General features: G+C 44.0%; 1 protein-coding gene across 3 annotated transcripts in view; it reads left to right on the top strand.

Moving 5' to 3' along the window:
• ipo9 (importin 9) overlaps nt 1–26,096 on the top strand; it is a 42,125-nt gene that overhangs the window by 2,592 nt on the left and 13,437 nt on the right. Inside the window, exons 2-17 of one of the 3 annotated variants that reach the window (XM_042342043.1) lie at nt 4,458–4,519; nt 5,852–5,938; nt 8,640–8,841; nt 9,019–9,107; nt 9,222–9,308; nt 9,996–10,115; nt 11,392–11,492; nt 14,643–14,701; nt 14,915–15,066; nt 16,068–16,166; nt 18,362–18,468; nt 19,012–19,151; nt 20,230–20,389; nt 21,028–21,254; nt 24,517–24,665; nt 24,764–24,892. In XM_042342043.1, coding sequence (XP_042197977.1) covers nt 4,458–4,519; nt 5,852–5,938; nt 8,640–8,841; nt 9,019–9,107; nt 9,222–9,308; nt 9,996–10,115; nt 11,392–11,492; nt 14,643–14,701; nt 14,915–15,066; nt 16,068–16,166; nt 18,362–18,468; nt 19,012–19,151; nt 20,230–20,389; nt 21,028–21,254; nt 24,517–24,665; nt 24,764–24,892 — 1,970 coding nt within the window. Of the gene's footprint in view, nt 1–4,457; nt 4,520–5,851; nt 5,939–8,639; nt 8,842–9,018; nt 9,108–9,221; nt 9,309–9,995; nt 10,116–11,391; nt 11,493–14,642; nt 14,702–14,914; nt 15,067–16,067; nt 16,167–18,361; nt 18,469–19,011; nt 19,152–20,214; nt 20,390–21,027; nt 21,255–24,516; nt 24,666–24,763; nt 24,893–26,096 lie in introns of all 3 variants that reach the window. The other 2 variants (XM_042342042.1, XM_042342044.1) reach the window with 2 other exon arrangements.

The following is a 26,096-nucleotide window of genomic DNA, read 5'->3' as shown; positions in this document are numbered from 1 at the left end:
CAAATAACCTAATGATGTCCACTTTTCAGCATCGCACAGAAGGAATGGTCACATGAATGAAGGAAAATACTAGTGTCTAGACAAATAGACTATGTGACTGCCTTCAGAAGATAATATAATCCTTGCATTTGATATAATGCCTTATCACATCTTCGAGATGTCTCAAAGTGCTTCACAGAATATACTGCGAAGTGAATTAATTGTATATTTTGTGGGTGAAACGTGGCGGCCAATTGCGCACAGCAGAACATAGGAAGGTGACTTTAGTCATGTGACTGCATCAACTCCACGTGAATCAGTTGACTGTATTTGCATCTATGTTTGAATATAGTTTCCAGTAGTATTTGAGTTTGGAATCTTGCCCTGAAAGGAATGTTAATGAATTATGATGGATGTTAGTTACAGTATCTCAATCACAAAGCAGTTTTGCTTTAACACAAACCCCATGTTCAGATTCACCATTATTTAAACCTCGCCACTGATGCTCCACTATAATTGCTTCAGATCATTCCTGACAATTCAATGAGTAATTGCACTGAGCCAGTATTAGCTCTACATTCTCTGTAAACTTGTAGTGCTGAGGAATATTTTTCTCACTGCAAAACTTACAACTCAAAATCTTTTTCCTTTTAAAAATCCGGTTAAGACTTTAAGCTCCATGGCACTTGGGTGAACTGTTGGTGATTATAAGTCAGCAGATTGATCGTTGGAAGCACACAGAGATAAGAATACTATTGTACATTGACGTATACTGGCTTGTGTGTTTTTTCCATGTAGTCCATTGATACCAGTATTTGGAATGTGTATGCTGATAGCTGTACTAACAGGCGTAATACTAGGGTCCATCTGGTCTTGTCTGTATTGTGCTAGCTGGTCTCTCACTGGGAGCGGAGAGTTGGATTCAGCTTCCTGTGGCAAGGAAGGAGAATTGGCCAGGATTCACGCTCCTGACAATTACCCAAGTAATCTTTCTGAGAGTCGATTATGCCAGTCAATTGGAATGGATCAAGCTTTGATGGATCCAGTAGCCAGGCTGCTGGTGGTTGAAATTTCCTTTCCAAATTGCTGTTGTCATCTCCCAGCTTCACTCCTTCCTCTCCCACCACTTCCTGTACAAGTTCCTCCAATCTAATCTTGCCTGGATCAGAGTCATAATCATCCTCTTTCCAAGACGAGGGTACCTTGTGCCTCCTTAACCTTCATATCTTTACTGGAGTCCTGTAGCTCAGTGGTTGAGCACTCGCTTTGCAAGCTAGAGACCTGAGTTCAATTCCAGGCAGGGCGAAACCTTGGGCAAGTTTCCTTACTCCTCACAGAGCCTAATAATAATCCCTCCAAAACCAAAAACAATAATAAATTGGTCATTTTCAATCCACGACTGTTTGTGGGACATTGCTGTGCGCAATTGGCTGCCGCGTTCGCCCACAAATATACAGTCAATTCACTTTACAGTGTGTTCTGTGAAGCGCTTTGGGACGTCCTCCCGACGTGAAAAGCGCTATATCAAATGCAAGGATTATTATTATTATTATTATTATTACTGCCTCTGTTATTGTTGGCTGCTTCACCACCTCTTCTCCCTGAAACGCCACTGTGGCTCTGCACATTTGTGATGTCCCTGCTGCCTGCCCAGCAGCTTCACTTCATCTCATTTAACAGCTTTTAACAATCCTTATAACTTCTATTATCCCTTGTCAGGTTATGTTCTGTGTTCCCCAGAGATGTATCTGAGCTTCTCTTCTTTTCATCATCTATATGCTTCCTCTTAATACCATCTGCTAGCATAGGGTCCACTTCCAATTGTACTGATTACACTCAGCTCAGCTTTACCATTCTTGAATATTGCTGTTATTATTAGGGAGACTCCCTGTCAGACATCAAGTCCTGCATGACTTTCTCCAACACAATCCAACACAGGGACCAGTGGAGTCTTGTAGCTCATTAATTAGAGCACTCATCTCGCAAGTGAGAGACCTGGGTTCGATTCCGGGCAAGGTGAAATGTTGAGCAAGTTTCCTTCATCCACGCGCCTCTGTTTACCGAGCAGTAAGTAGGAACCAGGTTGTTAGTCGATTGGTGGATCGCTTTTCCAGGGATAATAATCGTTCAAAAAAAGCAACAATAATTTGATCACTCAACCCATGGCTGTTTGTGGGACAGTGCTGTGTGCGATTGGCCACTGTGTTTCACCCACAAAACATACAGTCAATTCACTTGACAGTTTATTCTGTGAAACGCGTGAGACATCTAGAAGATGTGAAAAGCACCATATTAAATGCAAGGATTATTATTTATTGCAATAAATCTAAAGCTATTCTGCTTAACTTCCATCAGCATGTTATTACTCAAGCACTGACCACGTCGACTACGCTTGCCCAAATTGTGGAGCCTGTGTGGTACCTCGGTATTTATTCAATTCTCAACTCTCCATCCCATCTCTCAACAACAACTTGCATTTAAACAGTGGCATTGGAGTGCTTTGCGGGGACGGGGTAGATGCCAAGATGTGGGTATACGTGCATTGAAAGAAGTAGAGTTTGAGGGGGGACTTTTTGGAAAGAGAGGAAGCAAGAGAGAGAGTGTAGAGGGAGATTGGGCGGAGGGAACAGAAGGCTCAGTCACTAATGGTGCTCTGCAGAATGCCTGAGTTAACTGAGTGGAAGATTAAGTTAGGAGATCAGAGAGGTAACGAGGTGCCGGGTGGATGGATTTGTGAGAGTAGGGACCTTGAAGTTGAGCCATATGGAGTTGGCAGAGACTGGCAAGGATGAAGTTTGCTTTCCTCTATCTCCACAGTGTTGCTTGCGTGCCTCTATTACCTCATACCCAATGCAGCCCAAATCTCCCAGGTTGTTTTTCTCTCTCTTTGTAAAGTGCTTTGAGATGTTCTCCCTATATGAAAGTGCTGTATAATTGAAAGTTGTTGAGGTCATGAAGGGGTGTTGCAGCCCATGGAATGACCACCCACCTGAGAGGACAAGTTGCAAACCATAGAAAGCTAAAATCATTTTTCTAGAGACTATAATCCGGGACAAAGTAAATTTCCACTTAGAAAAATACGGGTTAAAGGACAGACAACGCAGGTTAGTTAAAAGCAAATAATGTCTAACAAACCTGATAGAGTTTTTTGATGAAGTAACGAGGAGGGTGGATGAAGGTAGTGCAGTTGATGTAGTTTATATTGATTTTCAAAAGGTGTTTGATAAAGTGCCACGCAATGGTTATTTTTCTGACTGCAGTTATGTCCCCAGGGATCAGTATTAGGACCACTGCTGTTTTTGATCTATATAAATGACCTGGACTTGGGTATAGGGAATACAATTTCCAAGTTTGCAGATGATACTAAACTAGGAAAAGTAGTAAACAGTGAGGAGGATAGTAACAGACTGCAAGAGGACATAGACAGACTGGTCAGATGGGCAGACACGTGGCAGATGACGTTTAATGTGGAGAAATGCAAAGTGATGCATTTTGTGAGGAAGAATGAGGAGAGGCAATATAAGCTGATGGTACAATCTTAAAGGGGGTGAAGGAACAGAGAGACCTGGGGGTCATATAGTAAATCTTTGAAGGTGGCCGGACAGGCAGATACAGCTGTTAAAGAGCATCCGGGATACTAGGCTTTATAAACAGGGGCATAGAATACACAAGTCAGGAAGTTATGATGAACCTTTATATAAAACACTGGTTAGGCCTCAGCGAGAGACTGTGTGCAGTTCTGGGCCCCGCACTTAGGAAGGATGTCAAGGCATTGGAGTGGTATTAGATATTTGGGGAGGACAAATCTGCAGGGCTATGGGGAGCGAGCGGGGGAGTGGGATTAATTTGGATAGGTCTTTCAAAGAGCCGGCGCAGACACGATGGGCCGAATTGCCTCCTTCTGTACTGTATAATTCTATGATTTGCTTGATTTGTCTGTGCATCCACTTGGAAAGACAGTATACATGCCCAAGTATACAGGAAACGCAAGCTAAGCTCTGCTAAATGCATCCTTTCAGACAACAGAGATTGTGGTGTCAGCAGTAACATTGTCTATGAATCCAGGCCTAATACCAGGATACTAGAGTCATGATAAAGAGCACTCAGACCTGAAACATGCGTGTTGAGTCAGGGATGTGATTGGGATGAATCTTATTAAAATAGCCGAGGATCCTATTGTTAATAGGATGGACAAAGATAGAAACAAAATGAAACATAGAAACATCAGCTATTGTGATGACTCCTCCAACTCATCGCCCACATTTTGCCTATATTCTGTGTTGCATGTTTCAGAAACTGGATTGTGTGAGGATATAAAACCACATATTAAACTGAAGAAATTAATTTAGAACTGTTCTACCTCTCACACTGTAGGTGTCCCACTGTCCCATTTCCCTCCCCTCATAATGACATTACTGAAGTATCAGCCCGTTTTGATGAAAGTCATTTTATTTTTAAAGTAATACTTTCTCTTTCAGAATTTGGCGTTCACTTGGCAGAGCTTACGGTTGATCCGCAAGGCATTCTGGCCATCCGACAGGTGAGTTTGCTTTGTGCTGTGGAAGTTTCCAATCTAATCCAGGAGACAAACTGTGTATTCATCAAGGAGAGAGTACACTAGAGATTTAACTCGAATTATTCAGGGAAGTCAAGTTAGCTATGTGATGAAACTTCACAAGGTCACAGGTTTGGGTTGGGCCTTTTTGATCTTATCCTTATAGATTACTAACCCCTTTGCGGAATAGAGCATTGTCTTCAATGAATCCTGCTATGGTAGCCTTAACCACTCTTCCTGGTAACCCAAGCTAACTCTTAATTACTTTTCATCTTTAGAAATAAAGATAACGAGCAATTAACATCTTCCTTCACATCACTGCACCTCTTGTCCTGATGCCCTGAAAGTATCTGAAAATATTGCTGTTTACAAAATTCTCTGTGGTTTGGATTGGGTAAATGGGGAAATAATCATATTTCTATTGGTTGATGCAGTCAGTAACAAGAGAAGATTCAGGATTATTAGAGAAGGAATAAACGGGAGTTTAGAATATACATTTGAGTCTGTGACACAATTTAAAAGGGATTGGATAAAAAAAAGGAGGAAAACTGAAAGGTTTGGACAAAGAGAATGGGATTAGAAACTGGATTATTGACCTTTCTATGATCACTGGATTTTATGCCATTTTTTCCATTGTTTTCCTCATTTCTTCCATTTCAATTTTTGAAATTCTCTTATTTCCTTGTAAATTTGATCATAATTCTTAATGGGCGAGAGGGAATATGAGATTTGATTTATATGTTGTGGCACTCATATGTATCTGGTTGTTTCAGTAAAGATTTAAAATCCATCCAGTCTGGGTATTTATTTGGCCTTTATGTACAAGGACACATCTGTCCCTTCAAGTGCCTTCCATATTGATTTTTAAAAAATGCTCACTCGTTTGTGAAGAGCCTCACTGACAGTTGGTTACATTCACCAGATAGAAGTATATTGATTGTTGGCAAACGTTTTGGAAAAATATTTTGTTTTTCTTTGTAAGTTGTTAATTTTCCACCCTTCAGAAATGGAGTGCTGATCTGAGGGATGGGGGGCAGGAATGATCCAAAGAAATGGTCACATCAGAGCTCAAGTTTTTGTCAGCCTGGCTCAGTTGGTAGCACTGTCACCTATGAGTCAGAAGGTTGTGGGTTCAAGATCCACATGAGGCCTTTGAACTCACATTGTCTCGGCTGGCAGTGCAGTGCAGTGCAGGGGTGGGGTGGGATTGCAGTGTTGGAGGTGCCCTTATGGATGAGATGTTAAACTGAGGTCCCATCTGCCTGTTCAGGTGTTTATCAATGCAGTTAGCAGCCACCTCTTTGTTTTTCTCCACAGTTAGCATCTGTCATTCTCAAACAGTATGTGGAAACTCATTGGTGTAACCAGTCTGAGAAATTCCGCCCACCTGAGACCACTGAAAGGGTAAGAGTGCCCTAAAAGCATGTAACTAACTGCATTGAATGTACTGATTGTAATCAATTGTAATTAGTTTGTACTCATTAAAGTGATGCTATTTTTAAGTGAAGTTAGCAAGTGAATTAAGTTAAATTCACTTATGCTTGAAACTTACATAAATTCAAGCAAACCCAGCAGGTTGCAGCACTTTGCTATTATGGGCAACTGTGTCAGGGCCAGGAATACCCAGCTTTCCCACAATCAGAGAGCTCTTCACCCTGAACCTTAAAAGTGCCCCTCCACTGTAACCTTTTCGTTTTCATGCTATTGAAGCGCTTTTAGATGTCTCAAAGACGTGATAAGGCGCTGTCTCAAATGCAAGGATTATTATCATTGAATGAGATTGCCAATTGATCCTGAATTTGGAGCACATTTTATTTCTGGGTTCCACACCCACAAAATTTCCAAAACTTTTCACATTAAACACCTACATGAAGTCCTCCTGACGTGAAAGGCGCTATACAAATGTAATCTTGTTGTTGTGGACAGAGGAGCCCTTATATCTTTGTCCGAGTGGGATTCAGATCCAGCCCTGAAGTTAAAAGGTGATACTGAGCAGGTTGGATTCTCTTTTTCACTTGTGCTCCACACCTATAAACATTGAAGCCAAGCCAGCAGCTTGGAACATTCTTGTCTCATTTGGTGGAGATAAGAACATAAGAATTTGCTAGGGGAAAGAAAATCAAGGTCCATCTAGTTCACCTTCCACCATCCTGGCAAGTCGCTTGACACGTGTCCCAAACTATATACTGTATCCCGAGATATTATTTGCTCACATAAATCTGTTAATTTGTTCTTGAAACAAACAACACTTTCTGCTTCCATCGTCTCCCTAGGGAGCCTGTTCCATATGTTTACTACCCATTCACTGAAGTAGTGTTTCTGCAGATTTTGAATTTAATCTTCAATTGCAGGCCATGTCCTCTGGATCTACTATTCAGTATAAAATAAAACAGCTTATCATGTTGCACATTATCCAGTACCTTCAGAATCTTAAAGGCCTCGTAAAGATGACCTGCTTATTGAAGAAAGGATGGGTTTTCTACGCTGATTTTGTGAGAAGGTGGCTTTCAGCTCTACTATCTCATGTTACATTCTTCTATACAACAACAATAAGATTATATTTGTATAGCGCCTTTCACGTTGGGAGGACGTCCCAGCATTTCATACCTGAACTGGGGTCGGGGGGGAGAGGGGAAGGGGGGTGGCCGATGGCATGGTTGAAGAGGAGGGTTTTGAGGCGGGTCTTGAAGAAGGCTAAGGAGGGGGCGAGGCGGAGTGACTGGGGGATGGAATTCCAGAGTTTGGGGGCAGAATGGCTGAAGGCTCTCACGCAATGGTGGGGCGGGTGGGTTGGGGGACGTGGAGCAGCCGGAGCCGGCTGAGCGGAGGGAATGGGCAGGTTGACGGGGTTAGGAAGTGGCAGAGGTAGGGAGGCCATGGAGGGCTTTGTATGTGAGGACCAGGATCTTGAACTGGATCCTCTGAAGGATAGGGAGCCAATGGAGTCGGGCGAGAATGGGGGACATGGGTCACGGAGTTTAGTGTGGGAGAGGACACGGGCTGCAGAGTTCTGGATTATCTGCAGTCTGTGGAGGGAGGAGTTGGGAAGGCCGACACGCAGGGCGTTTGCATAGTCGAGCCTGGAGGTGATGAAGGCATGAACAAGAGTTTCAGTGGCCTGAGGGGTGAGGTAGTGGCGGAGTCGGACAATGTTACGCAGGTGAGGGGCGGCAGAGCGGGTCATGGCTTGGATGTGGGGGAGAAAAGACAGTTAAGGGTCGAACAAGACACCCGGGTTCCTGACTGACTGGTGAGTTGTAGTGTACACCATGGAGGGTGATGCTGCCGGAGCCTGAGGTGCTGAGGCGCTGCCGTGAGCCAATCAAGAGGGCCTCAGTCCTATTCACATTCAACTGTAGGAAGTTTGCCCTCATCCAGGACTTGATGTCCGACAGACAGTGTCAGGACAGCAGTGGCCCTGGAGTTGAGAGTGGAGGTAGAAAGATAGAGTTGGGTGTCATCGCGTACCATGTGGAAGTTGACCCCATGTCTGTAGATGATGTCCCCGAGGGGGAGCATGTAGATATTAAAGAGGAGACATGGACAGAGCCCTGGGGGACGCCACACGTGACAGTGCGGGGGCTGGAGGAGAAACCGTTAATGGCAACAAAGTGGAGACGGTGAGAGAGATAGGATTCAATCCAGGCAAGGGCAGGTCAGTGAAGATTAAGTAAGGAGGAGAGGCGGTGTATGAGGATGGAGTGGTCGACAGTGTCGAAGGCGGCAGAGAGATCGAGGAGGACAAGGAGGCAGAGGGAACCCTGATCACAGATATTCAGAATGTCATTAGTGACTGTGACCCCCAGGGCTGTTTCCATGCTGTGGGCAGCGCGGAAGCCGGTTTGGAGGGGTTTAAAGAGGGAATGGCGGGAGAGAAAGGAGCGGACCTGGGACGCGACGACTCGTTCCAGGACCTTGGAGAGGAATGGGAGGTTAGAGATGGGGCGGTAGCTGGAGAGGAGGGATGGGTTCATGGCTTCTAGAAGCACTAAGATACCTACAGAAAATACATCACAGACTCAATGAGTGTAGGAAGTCCAAATACTGACCTGCACTCCAGGCGAGGACTGGAGATATCATCCCCTCATTATCACTTCTTTTACAGGCAAAAGCAGCCATCAGAGAACTTCTACCAAATGGTCTTCGAGAATCCATAAGTAAGGTGCGGTCAAGTGTAGCCTATGCTGTATCAGCAATAGCTCACTGGGACTGGCCTGAGGCCTGGCCAGAGCTTTTCCGGCTGCTGATGGAGATGCTGATCAGTGGTGATGTCAATGCAGTACATGGAGCTATGCGTGTACTCACAGGTGGGAGTCATTTCAGAAAATCTCAAATCATTGTAAAATATCAATAATTATTTGAATGGCTTAAAGCAATGATTTCAGTTGTAAAAATGTACTCCAATGGCTGTTCTGCTGCACTCTGTCCTATCTCCGTTGTGTAGAATTCATACAGTTACTCATCTGCATCTTTTTCTCTTGCAGAATTCACCCGTGAGGTAACGGATACCCAAATGCCACTGGTAGCTCCTGTAATATTGCCAGAAATGTATAAGATCTTTACAATGGCTGATGTGAGTGAGATACAGTACTATCAATATTCATGTCTATCATGTTACGCTGTGGGGGTGGGGGGGGCCTGTTTTATGCCATGTCATTTTATGTAATTCCCTGGTTTGCTTCTGCAGGTGTATAGCATTCGAACCAGGGCACGTGCCGTGGAGATCTTCACCACATGTGCCAATCTGATCTGTGCCATTGAAGAAATTGAAAAGGTAAATGGAGGTTGGAATCAAAAGGAAAACTTGGGCTAAGTGATATTTGAACATATTAAAGAACAGTATAAATAGAGTATTGACCACAATGCATAATGCTGTATGTGGCTGCATTCTCAATCTCAGCTGAATTATCAGGTACCCATTAGAGTAAGAAACCCTCATCAAGAGGTTATTGAAGACTGTTGAAGCATTGGCAGAGACTGGGGCACAGACTGCAAAATGGTCTTGGCTAGGAGAGGGGAAGGGGACCAGAAAAATGGTACTACTTTGGCAGCATAAATCAGTTGGATGTGGCCCCATGCTGTTCTCTACATTGCGTGTCACTGAGATTAGCCGTAGAGATGCTGAGCCGAGGCTGACAATTTCCCACAGGAGGGCACCAAGGGTGTCTCGCCCCCATCCCACTTTGCACAGTTAATGCAGGGATTTCAAAATAAACTAGTATTCAAATTGTTTTTTGAGAATGAAGTTATGAATATGTTTTATGAAACTTATGGGAATGCACCTTTGTAGGAGTTAGGATTCATTCCGGCAAGTATGTTGCTGTTATTCCTCATTTGTGTATCACTTATAAGAGAATTTGCTCAGCTCAGGACTAAACGTGGTTGAATAGATGACTGTGGGTATGGTTTGTAAAATATACTTCATGCTACACCTGTAATGGATTCCTCTGTACATTGCCAGGGAGCAGCCAGGGCACTGATCTTTCCTGTGGTACAGCAGTTCACAGAAGCCTTTGTGCAGGCTCTGCAATTGCCAGATGGCCCGACCTCTGACAGTGGGCTGAAGATGGAGGTGTTGAAGGTGAGTACTTGTAGGAAGGAAGCAGCTGCACATTGTGGATGAGACTCACTTATTAGCTACTACTGTTTTTAAAGTCCAGATATGGAATGGTCTTCAATTCAGATTTAGCTATAATTTGGTCTCAGTATTGAGTTGAACTCCTGAGGCTCGTCAATGTCTGTCTGTCTGACTAACGTCTTAGATTTGTACTCTGCCTTGTAGTGCAGCTAGTGTGAACTTTAGGTCAATGACCTCTTTCCCACCATGTTTAATAGTGTCTGAACAAGAAGCATCAAAAGCTGATCTGACACAGTAACAATACAGTGAAACCTCATAAGTTTATAATGGGCCTCTCGCACACTGGCACTTGCAGTGAATAGGCTCTATATTGCAACTATGTTGTACCCAAATTTGGGCTATCAATTGCATTGTTAGGGGCGACACTGCCAAAAGAAAACTACTTTATAATTATGCCTATTCCAGAAATAATTTGATGCAAATTCATTATCAGAGCATTTACTAGCTCAGCTTTAAATCAGAATTGTAAGATGTTAGCAATAGTTTAAATGTCCAAATTCAGTGGAAGTAAAATATCTCCAACTCTTGTAAGGAGTATGCATTGTTATGTCCAGCATTAACCCAGCAGGTGCCTGAGCAATGCCATATGATGGCTAAATGGAACTATCAGCTCCTTGTCTAATTTGAACCCTATTTTTACTCAAGTTTCTGCTTAAAATCAATGCTATCTAATTGGAACTTCATAGCGAGATTATTCATTTGGTTTATTCAGTCAAATGCAACTATGATCCTTTGTGGAGTCCTGTAGCTCAGTGGTTAGAGCACTCGCCTCGCAAGCAAGAAGACCTGGGTTCGATTCCCAGGCAGAGCAAAACCTTGGGCAAGTTTCCTTCTCCAAACGCCTGTTTACCTAGCAGTAAGTAGGTTGTTAGTCGCTTGGCAAAACGTTTTCCGGGGGTAATAGTCCCTTAAAAAATAATAATAAATTGATCACTCAATCCACGACTGTTTGTGGGGCACTGCTGTGCCTGCTACGTTTAGCCCACAAAATACACACTCAATTCACTTCACGATATATTCTGTGAAGCGCTTTGAGACTTTTCGAAGATGTGATAAGGCACCTATATCAAATGCAAGGATTATTATTATTTGCACTTCTGCAAACTTGGTCCTTTGGCTGAATTAAATCATTGTATACTGATTTATATTTGCAGCCCAGTATTCAATCTCCTTTAGTTCCCTCAGAGAAGAGCTTAATTCCTGATTCTCTGTCTTGTAGGCAGTGACGGCGCTGGTGAAGAATTTTCCCAAGCACATGGTTTCATCGATGCAGCAGATTCTGCCAATAGTATGGAATACCCTCACTGAGAGTGCAACCATATATCCTTCACACAGCCCAAATTTGTGCAGATAAGCCTTTATCTAAAGCTTACAATGTTTAATTGGTTTGGGGGAATAGTGAGGAAAGAAATTACTCTTGTAATTACTCTTGTTTATGAATTTTCTTCATCATAGAATTATACAGCACAAAAGGAGGCCATTAAGCCCATTGTGTCTGTGCCGGCTCTTTGAAAAAAGCTTCCAACTCAATCCAACTCCCCCGCTCTCTCCCCATAGCCCTGCAAACTTGTCCTCTCCAAATAATGATTTACTTCTCTCTTAAAATAAGTTATCGAATCGGCTTCCACCGGCCTTTCAGGCAATGCATTCCAGATCCCAACAACTCGCTGTGTGAAAACATTTCTCCTCACCTCCCCTCTGTTTCTTTTAACAACTATTTTAAATCGGTGTCCTCGGGTTACTGACCCACCCGCCAGTGGGAATAGTTTCTCCTTCTTCACCCTATCAAATCCCCTCATCATTTTGAAAGCTTCTATTAAGTCTCCTCTTAACCTTCTCTGCTCCAAGGAGAATAATCCTCACTTCTCTACCTCTCCTGATAACTGAAGCCCCTCATTCCTGGTACCATCCTGGTCAATCTCGTTTGCTCTCTCTCCAATGCCTTGACATCCTTCCTAAAGTGCGGGGCCCAGAACTGCACACAGTCTCTCGCTGAGGCCTAACCAATGTTTTATATAAAGGTTCATCATAACTTCCTGACTCGTGGAGTCCTGTAGCTCAGTGGTTAGAGCACTCGCTTTGCAAGTGAGAGACCTGAGTTCAATTCCAGGCAGAGGGCGAAACCTTGGGCAAGTTTCCTTACTCCACACAGAGCCTAATAATAATCCCTCCAAAAACCAAAAACAATAATTAAATTGGTCATTTTCAATCTACGACTGTTTGTGGGACATTGCTGTGCGCAATTGGCTGCCGCGTTCGCCCACAAATGTACAGTTAATTCACTTTACAGTGTGTTCTGTGAAGCGCTTTGGGACGTCCTCCCGACGTGAAAAGCGCTATATGAAATGCAAGGATTATTATTATTATTATTGTGTATTCTATGCCCCTATTTATAAAGCCTAGTATCCCGGATGCTCTTTAACAGCTGTATCTCCCTGTCCGGCCACCTTCAAAGATTTACTATATGACCCCCAGGTCTCTCTGTTCCTTCACCCCTTTAAGATTGTACCATCAGCTTATATTGCCTCTCCTCATTCTTCCTCACAAAATGCATCACTTTGCATTTCTCCACATTAAACGTCATCTGCCACGTGTCTGCCCATCTGACCAGTCTGTCTATGTCCTCTTGCAGTCGGTTACTATCCTCCTCACTGTTTACTACTTTTCCTAGTTTAGTATCATCTGCAAACTTGGAAATTGTGCTCCATATACCTAAGTCCAGGTCATTTATATAGATCACAAATAGCAGTGGCCCCAATACCGTCCCCTGGGGGACACCACTGCCTCCAGTCAGAAAAACAACCGTTCATCAGCCCTCTGGTTTCTGTCTCCCAGCTAGTTCTGTATCTGCTATCACTATCCTTTTATTACAGTGGGCTTCTATTTTGCTTACAAGTCTCTTATGCGCCACTTTATTATTATTATTTATTTATTATTATTTATTATTAAAAATGCCTTTTGTAAATCCATATAAACTACATCAATTGCACTACCTTCATTAACTTTGTTAACCTCCTCGTTACTTTATCAAAAAACTATCAAAAAAGGTTTGTTAGACATGATTTGCCTTTAATCAATTTCCCAAATCCATGTTGGTTGTACTTTATTAACCCATATTTTTTCAAGTGAAAATTTATTTTGTCCCGGATTATAGTCTCTAGAAGTTTCCCTACTACTGACCCTTTTATGATAAATTGTTACTCTAGACCAGAAGCAGGAAGGATGGATCAATCAACCCATCGAGGCTTGACTGTCAAATCATAGTAGATTTTTAATCCTATTTCCCCTCTCTCTCCATACTTCTTAATAACTTTACTTCCCTAATATCTTTCTGTTTTAAACATCCGAATTCTTTTTGTCTCTATGGCTTTCTGTGGCAAAGCTTTCCACATTTTCACAACGCTCTTTGTGAAGATTTGATCCCAGATCTAATTTCTGACTGGCTTATCTCTGTAAGATTATGTTTCCTTTGTTTAGATCCCTCTGCAATCAGAGTTATCTACTGTCTAGCTTTTCAATTCCCTTAATTACCTTAAACATCTGAATCAGATCAACAACAAGATTACATATGCATTGCGCCTTTCAGGTCGGGAGGACGTCCCAAGGCGCTGGACAAGTGATAGCATTTCAGACCCGAGCTGGGGTCGCGGGAGGGGAAGGGGGGTGACCGATGGCATGGTCGAAGAGGAGGGATTTTGAGGCGGGACTTGAAGGAGGATAAGGAGGGGACGAGGCGGAGTGATTGAGGGATGGAATTCCAGAGGTTGGGGCCGGAGTGGCTGAAGGCTCTCCTGCCAATGGTGGGGCGGGTGGGTTGTGGGACGTGGAGCAGCCAGAGCCGGCTGAGCGGAGGAAAAGGTTGAATTGGTAGGGGGTTAGGAGGTCGCAGAGGTAGGGTGGGGCGAGGCCATAGAGGGCTTTAGATCAAACAAAAACAGAAGTCGCCGGGAACACTCAGTAGGACAGGCAGCATCTATGGAGACAGGAAAGTCAACATTTCGGGTCCACGATCCTTTGTCAGACCCGGAACGTTGACTCGCTTTCCTTTCTCCATAGATGCTGCCTGACCTGTTGAGTGTTCCCAGCGACTTCTGTTTTTGTTGCAGTTTAGCTCATTGTTTTAAGGAATATAACATAACCTCTCGTCAAAGCTAAATCTCTGCATCCCAGGTCTTAATGTGGTGAATTACATTGAATGCCGGATGCCTATCAAGGCTGGTGTATGCTTTCTAAGGTAGAATACTCAAAACTGAACACAATACTGCAAACAAGGTGTGACTGCTTAAAATTATATAACTGGAGTAAAATGTATTGTTTTTAAATTCTAGATGCATTATTATAAAAGTTTATCATGCAGCATTTGGATTGTAGTATAATTGGCATTTTCCTCACCTCTACTCAGTGCTATAGTAAGTAAAAGGAACTGATATTGAGATTGCTGCCCTGTTCATTTCCCTTAATGCCATCCACCTACGTGAGGACAGAGGTGAACTACACAGAAGAAGTGGATGACCCTGTGGACTCAGATGGTAAGTGATCTTATGGGAGTGCCTAGTGTTGGGAAATGGATTGTCAGTAAAGCCAGAGTAACCTTTGTAAAATTCTCCTACTATTGGTTGGTGAAAGCATTTACTTTAACCAGAGAGTTGATTCTAAATCGGTTTTCCTGATGATTGATGATGTTACTGTTTCTGTAAAATCGTGCAATAGATTGAGTAACTTACATCTGTTCTTCCTCTGAGGTGAGGTGCTGGGCTTTGAGAACCTGGTGTTCAATATTTTTGAGTTTGTGCACACACTGCTGGAGAACAGGAAGTTCAAGAACACTGTGAAGAAAGCGCTGCCCGAGCTAATATACTATATCATCCTATATATGCAGATCACTGAAGAGCAGGTGAGATTCCAACCGCAAGGCTAACAACTTCCTTTCACATACAGGGAATATTTCATCTAAAATATGATGGGGAGAATCAAGCAGAAAGAAAGGAGAATTAAAACTTGATCAAAGGCAAAGGTTCAAAATAAGTCTTTAGGTGAATTTTGAAAAGTGGAAGAGACAGGAATGCAGAGATTTTGGAAGAGTTTCTAAGGTTTATTGGCAGAAGACTTGGCCACCAATGGTGAGAGATAGTGAGCAACGAGCAATAGACCAGATTTGGAAAAGCGGAGTATATAGGCAGCAGAATAGGGTTGAGGACTTTATACAGATAAAGTGAGACAATAATGGGATTTGAAGTTAAGGATGAGAATTTTCAAGTTGAACTGCAAGGTTCTGGGAGTCAGAGGATCCTGGTGTTAATGGAATAATGGATGTGATAAGCTTTCTGCCATATAGAATACAGGGACAGAATATGAGCTGCAGAGTAAGGGCAGCAAGAGTAAAATTGGGACGATCTCTGCACAGAAGAATAGAAATTTACAGCAGAAGCGACCAATTATCCCATTGTGCTTGTGCAGGCTGACTATTTAGTCCTTCTCCCTGTACAGCGTCATTACTGCAGTCTGTCAGGAAGGCAAGTGGGTCTCTTACCAACTCAGTTGACTTAGTTGCCAACAACAACTTGGATTATATATAGTGCCCTCCACGCCGGAGGGTGGTCTCAGTTGCCAGTCCAGGCTTTGCAGGATATGTTCCATAAACATTGCTGCACATTGTGCTGCGGTTGAGCAAGTTTGTTGAGTTCCTAAACCTCTTTTAAAAGGACAGCAATGCTCGCTTTGCTAAACTGATGCTGACCTATTTGCTGTCTAGCTTTTCCTGGTTATTTCACAAGGGAATCCAGTCTAAACATGTTCTGATACTTGTTGCAAATCCAGGGATCCTGCTTTCTGGGTACATCTCCATGGAGTAATCTGGTCTCTGTGCTGCAGTAAAGTGATATTCTCTTGTTGCAGATTAAGCTGTGGACAGCAAACCCACACCAGTTTGTGGAGGATGAGGATGATGACACCTTCTCCTATTCTGTACGGATCTCGGCGCAGGATCTCCTCATGGTAAGGCCTCTTCATTGCAGCTAGACAGTGTGAATAGGTTATAGATCAGGAGGAAGCTTTGTAGCCATAGGATTCCATTTAATCTGACTTTCTGAAATTCTCTTCCTTTGCAATCGAGATTGGTTGCATATCTGTTTATTACAGTTATTCGCTGAATATTCAGGCTGCTTTTTAATAATAATTACATTTGATATAGTCCACTGGCTCCCCATCACCGAACAGGTTAAGTTCAAGATCCTCACAAATCCATTTACTCCCTATCTCTCCGACCTCCCCACTCCCCAATCTACCACGCGGCGCCTCTGCTCGGCTGGCACGGCTCCTGCTTGTCCCTCGCACCCTCCTCTCCACCATCGGAGGTCGCGCTTTCATCCACTACGTCCCGAAGCTCTGGAACACTCACTGAATCCCTCCGCCTTGTCCCCTCTCTCCCCTTTTTCAAGTCCTGCCTGAAAACCTTCCTTTTCCACTGTGCTTACAGCCACCTGTCCCCCGGCTTGGAGTCAGGCTCTGCCACTGTTAAGTGCTCTGACATGCTACCCTGTGCATGGCGCTATATAAGTGCAAATTATTATTGCCTTATCATATTGTCTAATGTCCCAAAATGCTTCACAGGATTTTACTACAAACTAGTGACTGTATTTAAAACTAGTTTGTCTTTGTTGAATTGTGCGAGCCCTTCACTTTGGTATTCATGTTAAGAAGAAAAACTGCAAAGCTGGAAATTAAAGTAAAATTAAAACTGGTCAGTGAGCATGTGAAAGAAAGCTAGCTGGATGGATCTGGTACTTCATTAGATCAATATCTAGGGTTTAGTTTAAGGCAAAGCTTTAGTTGTCTACAGGCAGTTTGCAATGATTGACATTATACTGCTCTCTCCAGTGGGATGTTGGTAAGATTGGAACTCTCTGTTTTTCAAATAACTGTTGATTGTTTTACTCAAATGGCCTCGAGCAGATGGTCCAACATGTGGCCACATTTCCTATTTGAGGAAGGTCCGCCGGCCGCATTCCTTGTGGGCCAGCTGGTGGCTGGAGCAGCGCACAGTCTTTACTGCAGTCAGGAAGGCAAGCGCGTTTCTTGCCAAATATGTCCTTAGCGACCAACCGCCAGCTTCTGCCACTGGAGATAGTGACCCGCGCTTGGGAGAGAGATTGGGGGAGAGAGAGAAATTGGAGATAGGAGCAAGAAGGAGATAGAGGATGGAGAGAGAGAGGAGGAGGAGGAGAGAGAGACGAGGGGAGAGAGGGAGAGAATGTGGGGAGAGAGAGGCGGTGGAGGGAGAGAGAGAAAGAGGGAGAGCTCAGGAGAGGGGGAGGGGGGAGGAAATTCTGTCCCCCCCTCTCTTGGGCATTTTCTCCTCTCACACACTCTCTCCACCCCCCTCTCTCAATTATTCTCTCTCCCCACTCCTCTCTCCCCCACTCTCTCTCTACCCTCTCCCCCTCACTATCTGCAGTGGCAGGAGCCAGCGGTTGCTAAGGATGCGGTTGGTAAGAGAGACACTTGCCTTCCTGACAGACTGCAGTAACAGGTCTGCGCACTGTGTCCTACCATCCGCCGGCTCCTGCTGCTGCCCTGGGAGGACGTTCAGGAGGGAGTGGAAGTTGGAATGGTGGAAATGGTCTCGGGCTGTATAAAATTGACCTCGGTGTCCTGGTTAGAGAGGAAAGACAGCTAGGATTCCTACTTCTGATCTATGCAATCTTCCCCTCCTCCCGGGTACGCCTGCTGCTAGATGTGCAGTTGTGGATGAGATTGGAGCCAAATAGCCCACCAACACCCACCGCTAACACTTCAACATGAACACTGGCTGTTTGGAAAAGGTACAGGGACTGCTGCCCCAGCAGATTGAAAAGGACCACAAATTCCATTACGGAGGGAGGGAGAGGGGGAAGGAGGAAGTAGGATAGAGGGAAGGAGGAGGGTGGGGGAGAGGGGGAAGGAGGAGAGTGGGGGAGAAGGGGAAGGATAAAGTAGGATAGAGGGGGAGGGTGGGGGAGAGGGGGGAAGGAGAAAGTAGGATAGAGGGAGGGAAGGAGGAAGTAGGATAGAGGGGTAAGGAGGAGGGTTGGAGAGAGGGATACTATCATTGTGTAGCCCAGTATTGTGGGCCCAGTCCCTCTACATTTGAGCTGACCTGCATGGAGGAGAGTTTCATTCACATGAGCTAATGCCATCTTCCCCATTTGCAGGCTGTTGGGAGTGATTTCCACACTGACAGTGCCGCTGCCTTAGCCGCAGCTGCCACAAAGCACCTGCAGGAAGCAGAACAGGCCAAGAACAATGGCAATGCTCATTGGTAAGTGAAAAATGTCACCAGTTTGTCCGTAACTTAATGACTGCTGACTGGGGCTGATTGGAGTTCAGGCTATGGCCTTTGCTGGGATGGTGCATTAGTTGTCTGCCTTGGTTCATGTGATTTGAGTACATTATGTGGGTGTTCCCCAGACTCGCTCCCACTGGGGCTGAAGTGTGAACAACTGACAACTGACCTTCTCCAGATTTCCAGTAGTGGCTCCTCAGCAGGTCTGTGGGAAGTATCTAACACTAGCCAAGTGATGGCTTGACTTGTGATTGATCCTGCTTCCCAATGATATGGCTTAGATGTAGGAGCTCAGCACAGAAATGAAAGCAAGCACTTTATCACAATGTCTGTCCCACATTGTCACCTTAGTACATCCAAAGTTGGCAGTGGGGGCAGGGTAAGACCCCATGTGTAATAAAGGTTTGAGTTGTGGTTCTGATGCTGTCTGTCTGGTGGTGGTTGTGGATTGAAGTTGGAGGGCATTTGCTGATCATGAGTGTGATGTGAGGGAAGTGAACTTTTTGGTTTGGACTGCAGGTGGAAGGTTCATGAAGCGTGTATGCTGGCGCTGGGCTCTGTCAAGAGTGCAATCACCGAGAATGTGAAAGATGGTCGGATCCAGTTTGATGTGCATGGCTTCCTGACCAGCGTCGTTCTTGCCGACCTCAACCTGTCAGGTAAAATGTAGCAGTAACTGGAGTCTGTGCATCCTACACCTGAGAGAACGGATTCAATCCAGAACTGACTGCTCTCCAGTCATTAGTTTGGTTTTGGGGAAAAAAATTAGCCACTTTGTGGCTGGCTCTATTCACTGTCCAAAAAAGAAATGATCCGGGCATTTGTCAAACTGCATTGGACAGCACTTTCATGATCAATTAGAGGTTGAATCTACAGTTCAGATTTAATTATTGTACTGGAGAGATTAAAATACAGAATTATAGGAAACTCACTACCTCAAATTTTGGAGAGCTGTATAATACTTCTGCTTCCAATTACATATTGGGAAATACCCCACCTCAGCCCCACTCTCCCCACCACCAGCCCCACTGCCCAACCCCAGCCCCACTCCCTCCATATCTCTAATCCTATATTGTACCTGTAAAAAATTGCTCACTCAAAATTTGCCTTGCATTGGCTGATTATCTGTCCGCACATAGATAGTTAATGTCCAGATATGTAGTTTTCTACTGTACTGCATCAGACCTAGTCTTCTGTGGATGAGATCACGGTAATGTAGAAACTGGACAAATGCAGAAGTAAATGTACTTTCATTTTTAGTCTCTTTCCCCTCACCCCGGCCCAAACCTTCAGAAAGGACGTTTGCTCTACAGATTAATATCAAGTTGACTTTGTACTAATTATAGGTGGATGATATGAGGTAACTTTCCCAGTGCCAATATCCCTCACCTCACTGATCTCACTTGCTTACTCTTTTCTGAATCTTGAGAATCTTGACCTGCATTGTAAATCAATATTTTGAAGAAAACTAAGGTGAAGAACATTCATTTAAAAATAAGGCTGGTGAACTTGCTTGGGTCGATTCTCAATATTGAGAACATTGTGATGAGTAATTTCGCCCACAAAATATACCGTCAATTCGATTCACTACAGCATATTCTGTGAAACGCTTTGAGACGTCTCGAAGACATGATAAAGTGCTATATCAAATGCAAGGCTTATTATTTATTATTATAATCTTTGCCTCAGATTATTTAGAATAAATTTGATTGTGTAAAATAGGCTTTTCTTCCCCAGTCTCTCCATTCCTCCTGGGCCGTGCTCTCTGGGCTGCCAGTCGCTTTACTACTGTTATGACACCAGAGTTGATCCAACAGTTTCTACAAGCTACAGTTAGTGGCCTACATGAAACTCAACCACCATCTGTTCGAATATCTGCTGTCCGGGCAATCTGGGGGTAAGTGGCTGGGTGTGGGAACCCTGTGAGAGATGGGAGCTGTATGTGGGGAGGCTGACATGTGTGAGAGGTTGGGAGCAGTATGTGGGGAGGCTGACCTGTGTGAGAGGTTGGGAGCAGTATGTGGGGAGGCTGACCTGTGTGAGAGGTTGGGAGCTATGAATGGGTACATGGTGGTAGGATCTATAATTGGGGAAAATGAATCTTCTGAGGCATTGTAGCCTTAATGTGGAGTCCTGTAGCTCAGTGGTTAGAGCACTCGCTTTGCAAGTGAGAGACCTGAGTTCAATTCCAGGCAGAGGGTGAAACCTTGGGCAAGTTTCCTTACTCCACACAGAGCCTAATAATAATCCCTCCAAAACCAAAAACAGTAATAAATTGGTCATTTTCAATCCACGACTGTTTGTGGGACATTGCTGTGCGCAATTGGCTGCCGCGTTCGCCCACAAATATACAGTCAATTCACTTTACAGTCTATTCTGTGAAGCGCTTTGGGACGTCCTCCCGACGTGAAAAGCGCTATATCAAATGCAAGGATTATTATTATTATTATTAATTGCTGTGAGCCTTTTAAAAGAATGTGCGTTAGATTTCTCAGCTTGTTATCTGGGATAATGCATCCTGTCCATTCCCCTCAGGTACTGCGACCAGTTGAAGATCTCAGACTGCACACACATTTTACAACCTTTCCTTCCCAGCATCCTGGAAGGGTTGATACATCTCGCCACTCAATTCAGTTCTGAGGTGCTCACTCTGGTCATGGAGACACTTTGCGTGGTCTGCACTGTAGACCCTGCCTTCACCACCAGTGTTGAAAGTAAAGTCTGCCCCCTTACCATCGCAATCTTCCTCAAATACAGCAACGGTATGTGGCTATATGTGGCTGGGAACTAAAGAGTTACAAATTGCATCTCATTGCATTACAACCAATGTAATGTAGCTCTGAAGGGCAGGAATTTGATCACTACATAGAATCACAGATAGAATCATAGAATTATACAGCACAGAAGGAGGCCATTCGGCCCATTGTGTCTGCCGCTCTTTTAAAAGAGCTTCCAAATCAATCCCACTCCCCCGCGCTCTTCCCATAGCCCTGATCAACCCCACTCCACCACTCTCTCCATAGCCCTGATCAACCCCACTCCCCGTGCTCTCCCCATAGCCCTGCAAACTTGTCTTCCCCAAATAATTATCTACTCTCTTAAAAATCGAATCGGCTTCCACCAGCCTTTCCCAACAACTCGCTGTGTGAAAAGATTTCTCTTTACCTCCCCTCTGTTTCTTTTAACAACTATTTTAAATCGATGTCCTCGGGTTACCGACTCACCCGCCAGTGGGAATAGTTTCTCCTTGTTCACCCTATCAAATCCCCAGAACTGCACACAGTCTCTCGCTGAGGCATAACCAGTGTTTTATATAAAGGTTCATCGTAACTTCATGACTTGTGTACTCTATGCCCATATTTATAAAGCCTAATATCCCGGATGCTCTTTAACAGCTGTATCTGCCTGTCCGGCCCCTTCAAAGATTTACTATATGAACCCCCAGGTCTCTCTGTTCCTTCACCCCCTTTAAGATTGTACCATCAGCTTATATTGCCTCTCCTCATTCTTCCTTACAAAACAAATCACTTCACATTTCTCCACATTAAACGTCATCTGCCACGTGTCTGCCCATCTGACCAGTCTGTCTATGTCCTCTTGCAGTCTGTTACTATCCTCCTCACTGTTTACCATTTTTCCTAGTTTAGTATCATCTGCAAATCGGAGATTGTACTCCCTATACCCAAGTCCAGGTCATTTATATGGATCACAAACAGCAGTGGCCCCAATACTGATCCCTGGGGTACACCACTGCACTTCCCTCCAGTCAGAAAAACAACCGTTCACCAGTGCTTTCTGCTCCCTGTCTCCCAGAAAGTTCTGTATCCGCTGCCACTGTTCCTTTAATACCGTGGGCTTCTATTTTGTTTACAAGTCTGTTTTGTGGCACTTTATCGAACGCCTTTTGTAAATCCATATAAATTATATCAACTGCACTACCTTCATCCACCCTCCTCGTTACTTCATCAAAAAACTCTATCAGGTTTGTTAAACACAAATCCGTGTTGTTAGTCCTTTATTAACCCATATTTTTCTAAGTGAAAATTTATTTTGGCCCAGATTATAGTCTCTAGAAGATTCCCCACTGCTGACGTTAGGTTGACTGGTCTGTAGTTCCCAGGTTATCCTTCTGCGCCCTTTTTATACAAGGAGTAATATTTGCAACCCTGCAGTCCCTAGGGACCGCCCCGGTGTCCAAGGAGAATTGAAAGATTGTGGCCAGAGCCTCCATTGTTTCCTCCCTTATTTCCCTCTGTATAACAACAACAAGATTACATTTGAATACCGCCTTTCACGTCGGGAGGATGTCCCAAGCCAATAGTGACTTATCTACCTTGTGCACCGTCAAATCTTTTTAATACCTCCTCTCAGTTTATTCTTATCCAATTTCTCTACTCTCTCCTCCAATACTGTGGCATTGGCTGCATCCTCTCCTTTTGTGAAGACAGATGCAAAGTACTCATTCAGTACGTCAGCCGTGCCCTCTGCCTCCACAAGAAGATTTCCTCTTTGGTCCCTAATTGGACCCACCCTACCTTTGACTAACCTTTTATTCTTTATATGCTTTTAAAATAATTTAGGGCTCCCTTTTATGTTACCCACTAATCTTTTCTCATACAATCTCTTTGCCCCTCTTATTTCCTTTTTCAGTGCTACTCTGTACTTTCTATATTCTATTTGATTATTTTCTGTATTTTGGACCTGACATTTATCATAACTCTCCTTTTTCTGTTTTATTTTAATCCCAATTTCCTTAATCATCCAGGGAGGTTTGGATGCCCTCCTTTCCCCTTTGTGGGAATGTATTTGTTCTGTCCCCGAACTATCTCCTCCTTGTGAAGGCTTCCCATTGCTCATTAGTTGTTTTACCTGCCAATCTTTCTTTCCAGTCCTCCTTGGATAGGTCCCTTTTTAACTCACTGAAATTAGCCTCCTCCAATGAGTATCTTCACCTTTGATTGCTTCTTGTCCCTTTCCATAAGTACTCTAAACCTAATGATGTTGTGATCACTGTTGTCCAGATGCTCTCCTACTGAAACCTGCCCCACTTCATTTGAGTCCATGGTTAGTTGATTGCAGCGAGGAAGTAACACTAATTTCATGCTTCCAAACTTTAAAATGTAATTTTAAATCTGGAAACATTCTGCTGATCTGTTCTTTGCTCACACTGATTGTCAAGGAGACTCGAGTATCTCCCTTGATAGGATTCAGTAGCGTGGAGTCCTGTAGCTCAGTGGTTAGAGCACTCGCTTTGCAAGCGAGAGACCTGAGTTCAATTCCAGGCAGAGGGCGAAACCTTGGGCAAGTTTCCTTACTCCACACAGAGCCTAATAATAATCCCTCCAAAACCGAAAACAATAATAAATTGGTCATTTTCAATCTACGACTGTTTGTGGGACATTGCTGTGCGCAATTGGCCGCCGCGTTCGCCCACAAATATACAGTCAATTCACTTTACAGTGTGTTCTGTGAAGCGCTTTGGGACGTCCTCCCCACGTGAAAAGCGCTATATCAAATGCAAGGATTATTATTATTATGGTGCTATTCAGACAGGCTAATGGAAACACTGCAACAATCTCAGTGTTTTCAATTTGAAAGTAAAATTGCTAAATCACACTAATCTGAAAAAGATCTACCTCTATACTTTATATTTTCACCCTGTTGTCAGTTCTCTGATATTCTCCTGAGTGCCATGCTTCACACATGAGCAAAAGTAACAAATTGGTATCACAGCCAATTCCCAAATGTATTTCCGGTTGTAATCATTGATGATCAGCAGCAAGTACCTCGCTGATCTGTGCTCACTCCCTGCTTTCCCGTTTCTTCCCTAGTCGAGAGTATTGATGCTGTATGGTGAGAGGGACAGAGAGAGCAAGGAAAATCCCTGTCTATGGATACATTGAGCACAGGCCTTGTGTATCTAATAATGGCTTTATTGTTTCCTCAATAAAGCTGATTTCAGTGAAGCTTTCTTTATGGTAGTTTAATCTGAAATTGATTCTTTTCATCCGGCTTGTTCGCTAGATCCAGTGGTGGCAACTCTTGCTCAAGATATCTTCAAGGAGCTTGCGCAGATTGAGGCCTGTCAGGGTCCCATGCAGATGAGGTTAATCCCAACTCTAATCAGCATCATGCATGCCCCTACCGATAAAATTCCATCAGGACTCTGTGCGGTGAGTAATTCACGTGTTATAGTGTTACAGTGGTGGGTCTACATGGGCTCCATGCAATGTATCACTGTTCTTTATACAGTTTTCCTGCCTTTTTGTAGACTGCTATTGATATACTGACAACTGTGGTGAGGAATACAAAGTCCCCTCTGTCCGATGTGCTGATTTGTGAAGCATTCCCAGTTTTGGCTCAGTGTACCCTGCACACAGATGACAATGCAACCATGCAGGTAGGATGATGAGTATTTTGAAAACCAAGGGAGGTTTGCACAGTGTAAAAAGGGTCTGCTTGGATTTAGTTATTTCCAAAAGTCCTTCGACCCAGTGATAGTACTTTCACCTTGATAGCCAAGGGCACTTGGTTCATTTTAAGAAAAACGCCATAATAAGGACAAATGGGTCTCTGGGTTTATATATTTGGGGAACTTGATTAAAAAAAGATTTAAAAGAGGTTACCACAAATACCATAGATTAAAGATGTAAAAGGGTTAGGGGAAGCAAGAAAATAGAATTAGAGTATATTACTCCAGCGGCATAAGTGAGTGCAATGATCTGGTTTGAAAATGGAATTCAATTTCTGTTCTAACCTATGATCTTTTGAAATTTGATTCAGTGCTTTACCTGTTTAACAATGAAAATCTTGGGTGGAGTCCTGTAGCTCAGTGGTTAGAGCACTCACCTCGTAGGCGAGAGACCTGGGTCCAATTCCCAGCTGGGTGAAACCTTGGGCAAGTTTTCTAACTCCACACGCCTGATAATAATCCCTCAAGGAAAAAAACAATAAATTGGTCACTTCAATCCACGACTCTTTGTGCGCAATTGGCTGCCGCAAATATACAGTCAATTCACTTTACAGTCAATTCACTTTGCAGTATATTCTTTGAAGCGCTTTGAGACGTCTCATTCAAAACTCCGCTGCCCACAAACTCCAAACCGACATTTCACCAGTTCTGGCCCAGGCTCCACTGTCTCCCCATCACTGACCAGATCGACTTCAAGATCCTCACAGTCGAATTCAAATCCCTCCACTCCCTGGCACCTCCCTACCTTTCCGACCTCCTCACTCCCCAGTCCACCACCCGGCGCCTCTGCTCGACCTGCTCCTGCTCATCCCTCACACCCTCCACCCCACCATCGGAGGTGCGCATTCAGCCAATACACCCCAAAACTCTGGAACACACTCCCTCAATCTTGCCTTGCTCCCTCTCTTTCAAGTTTTGCCAGAAAATTTTCCTCTTTGACTGTGCTTACGGCCAACTCCCCCCTCCCCCTGGCTCTGAGACGCTACCCTGCGTGGAGGGCGCTACGTAAGTGCAGGCTATTGTTGTCTAGAAGACGTGAAAAGCGCTTTATGAAATGCAAGGGTTATTAATTATATTATAGTTGAATTTCCGCTCTCTGCCATATCTGATGTGCAATTTGCCCCGGTTCACC

This window comes from Callorhinchus milii, unplaced genomic scaffold (assembly GCF_018977255.1).
Source record: "Callorhinchus milii isolate IMCB2004 unplaced genomic scaffold, IMCB_Cmil_1.0 Scaffold19, whole genome shotgun sequence".
In the NCBI taxonomy this organism is placed as follows: domain Eukaryota; kingdom Metazoa; phylum Chordata; class Chondrichthyes; order Chimaeriformes; family Callorhinchidae; genus Callorhinchus; species Callorhinchus milii.
The sequence above is the reverse complement of the archived record's forward strand: the minus strand, read 5'-3'. Positions and strand labels throughout refer to the sequence as shown.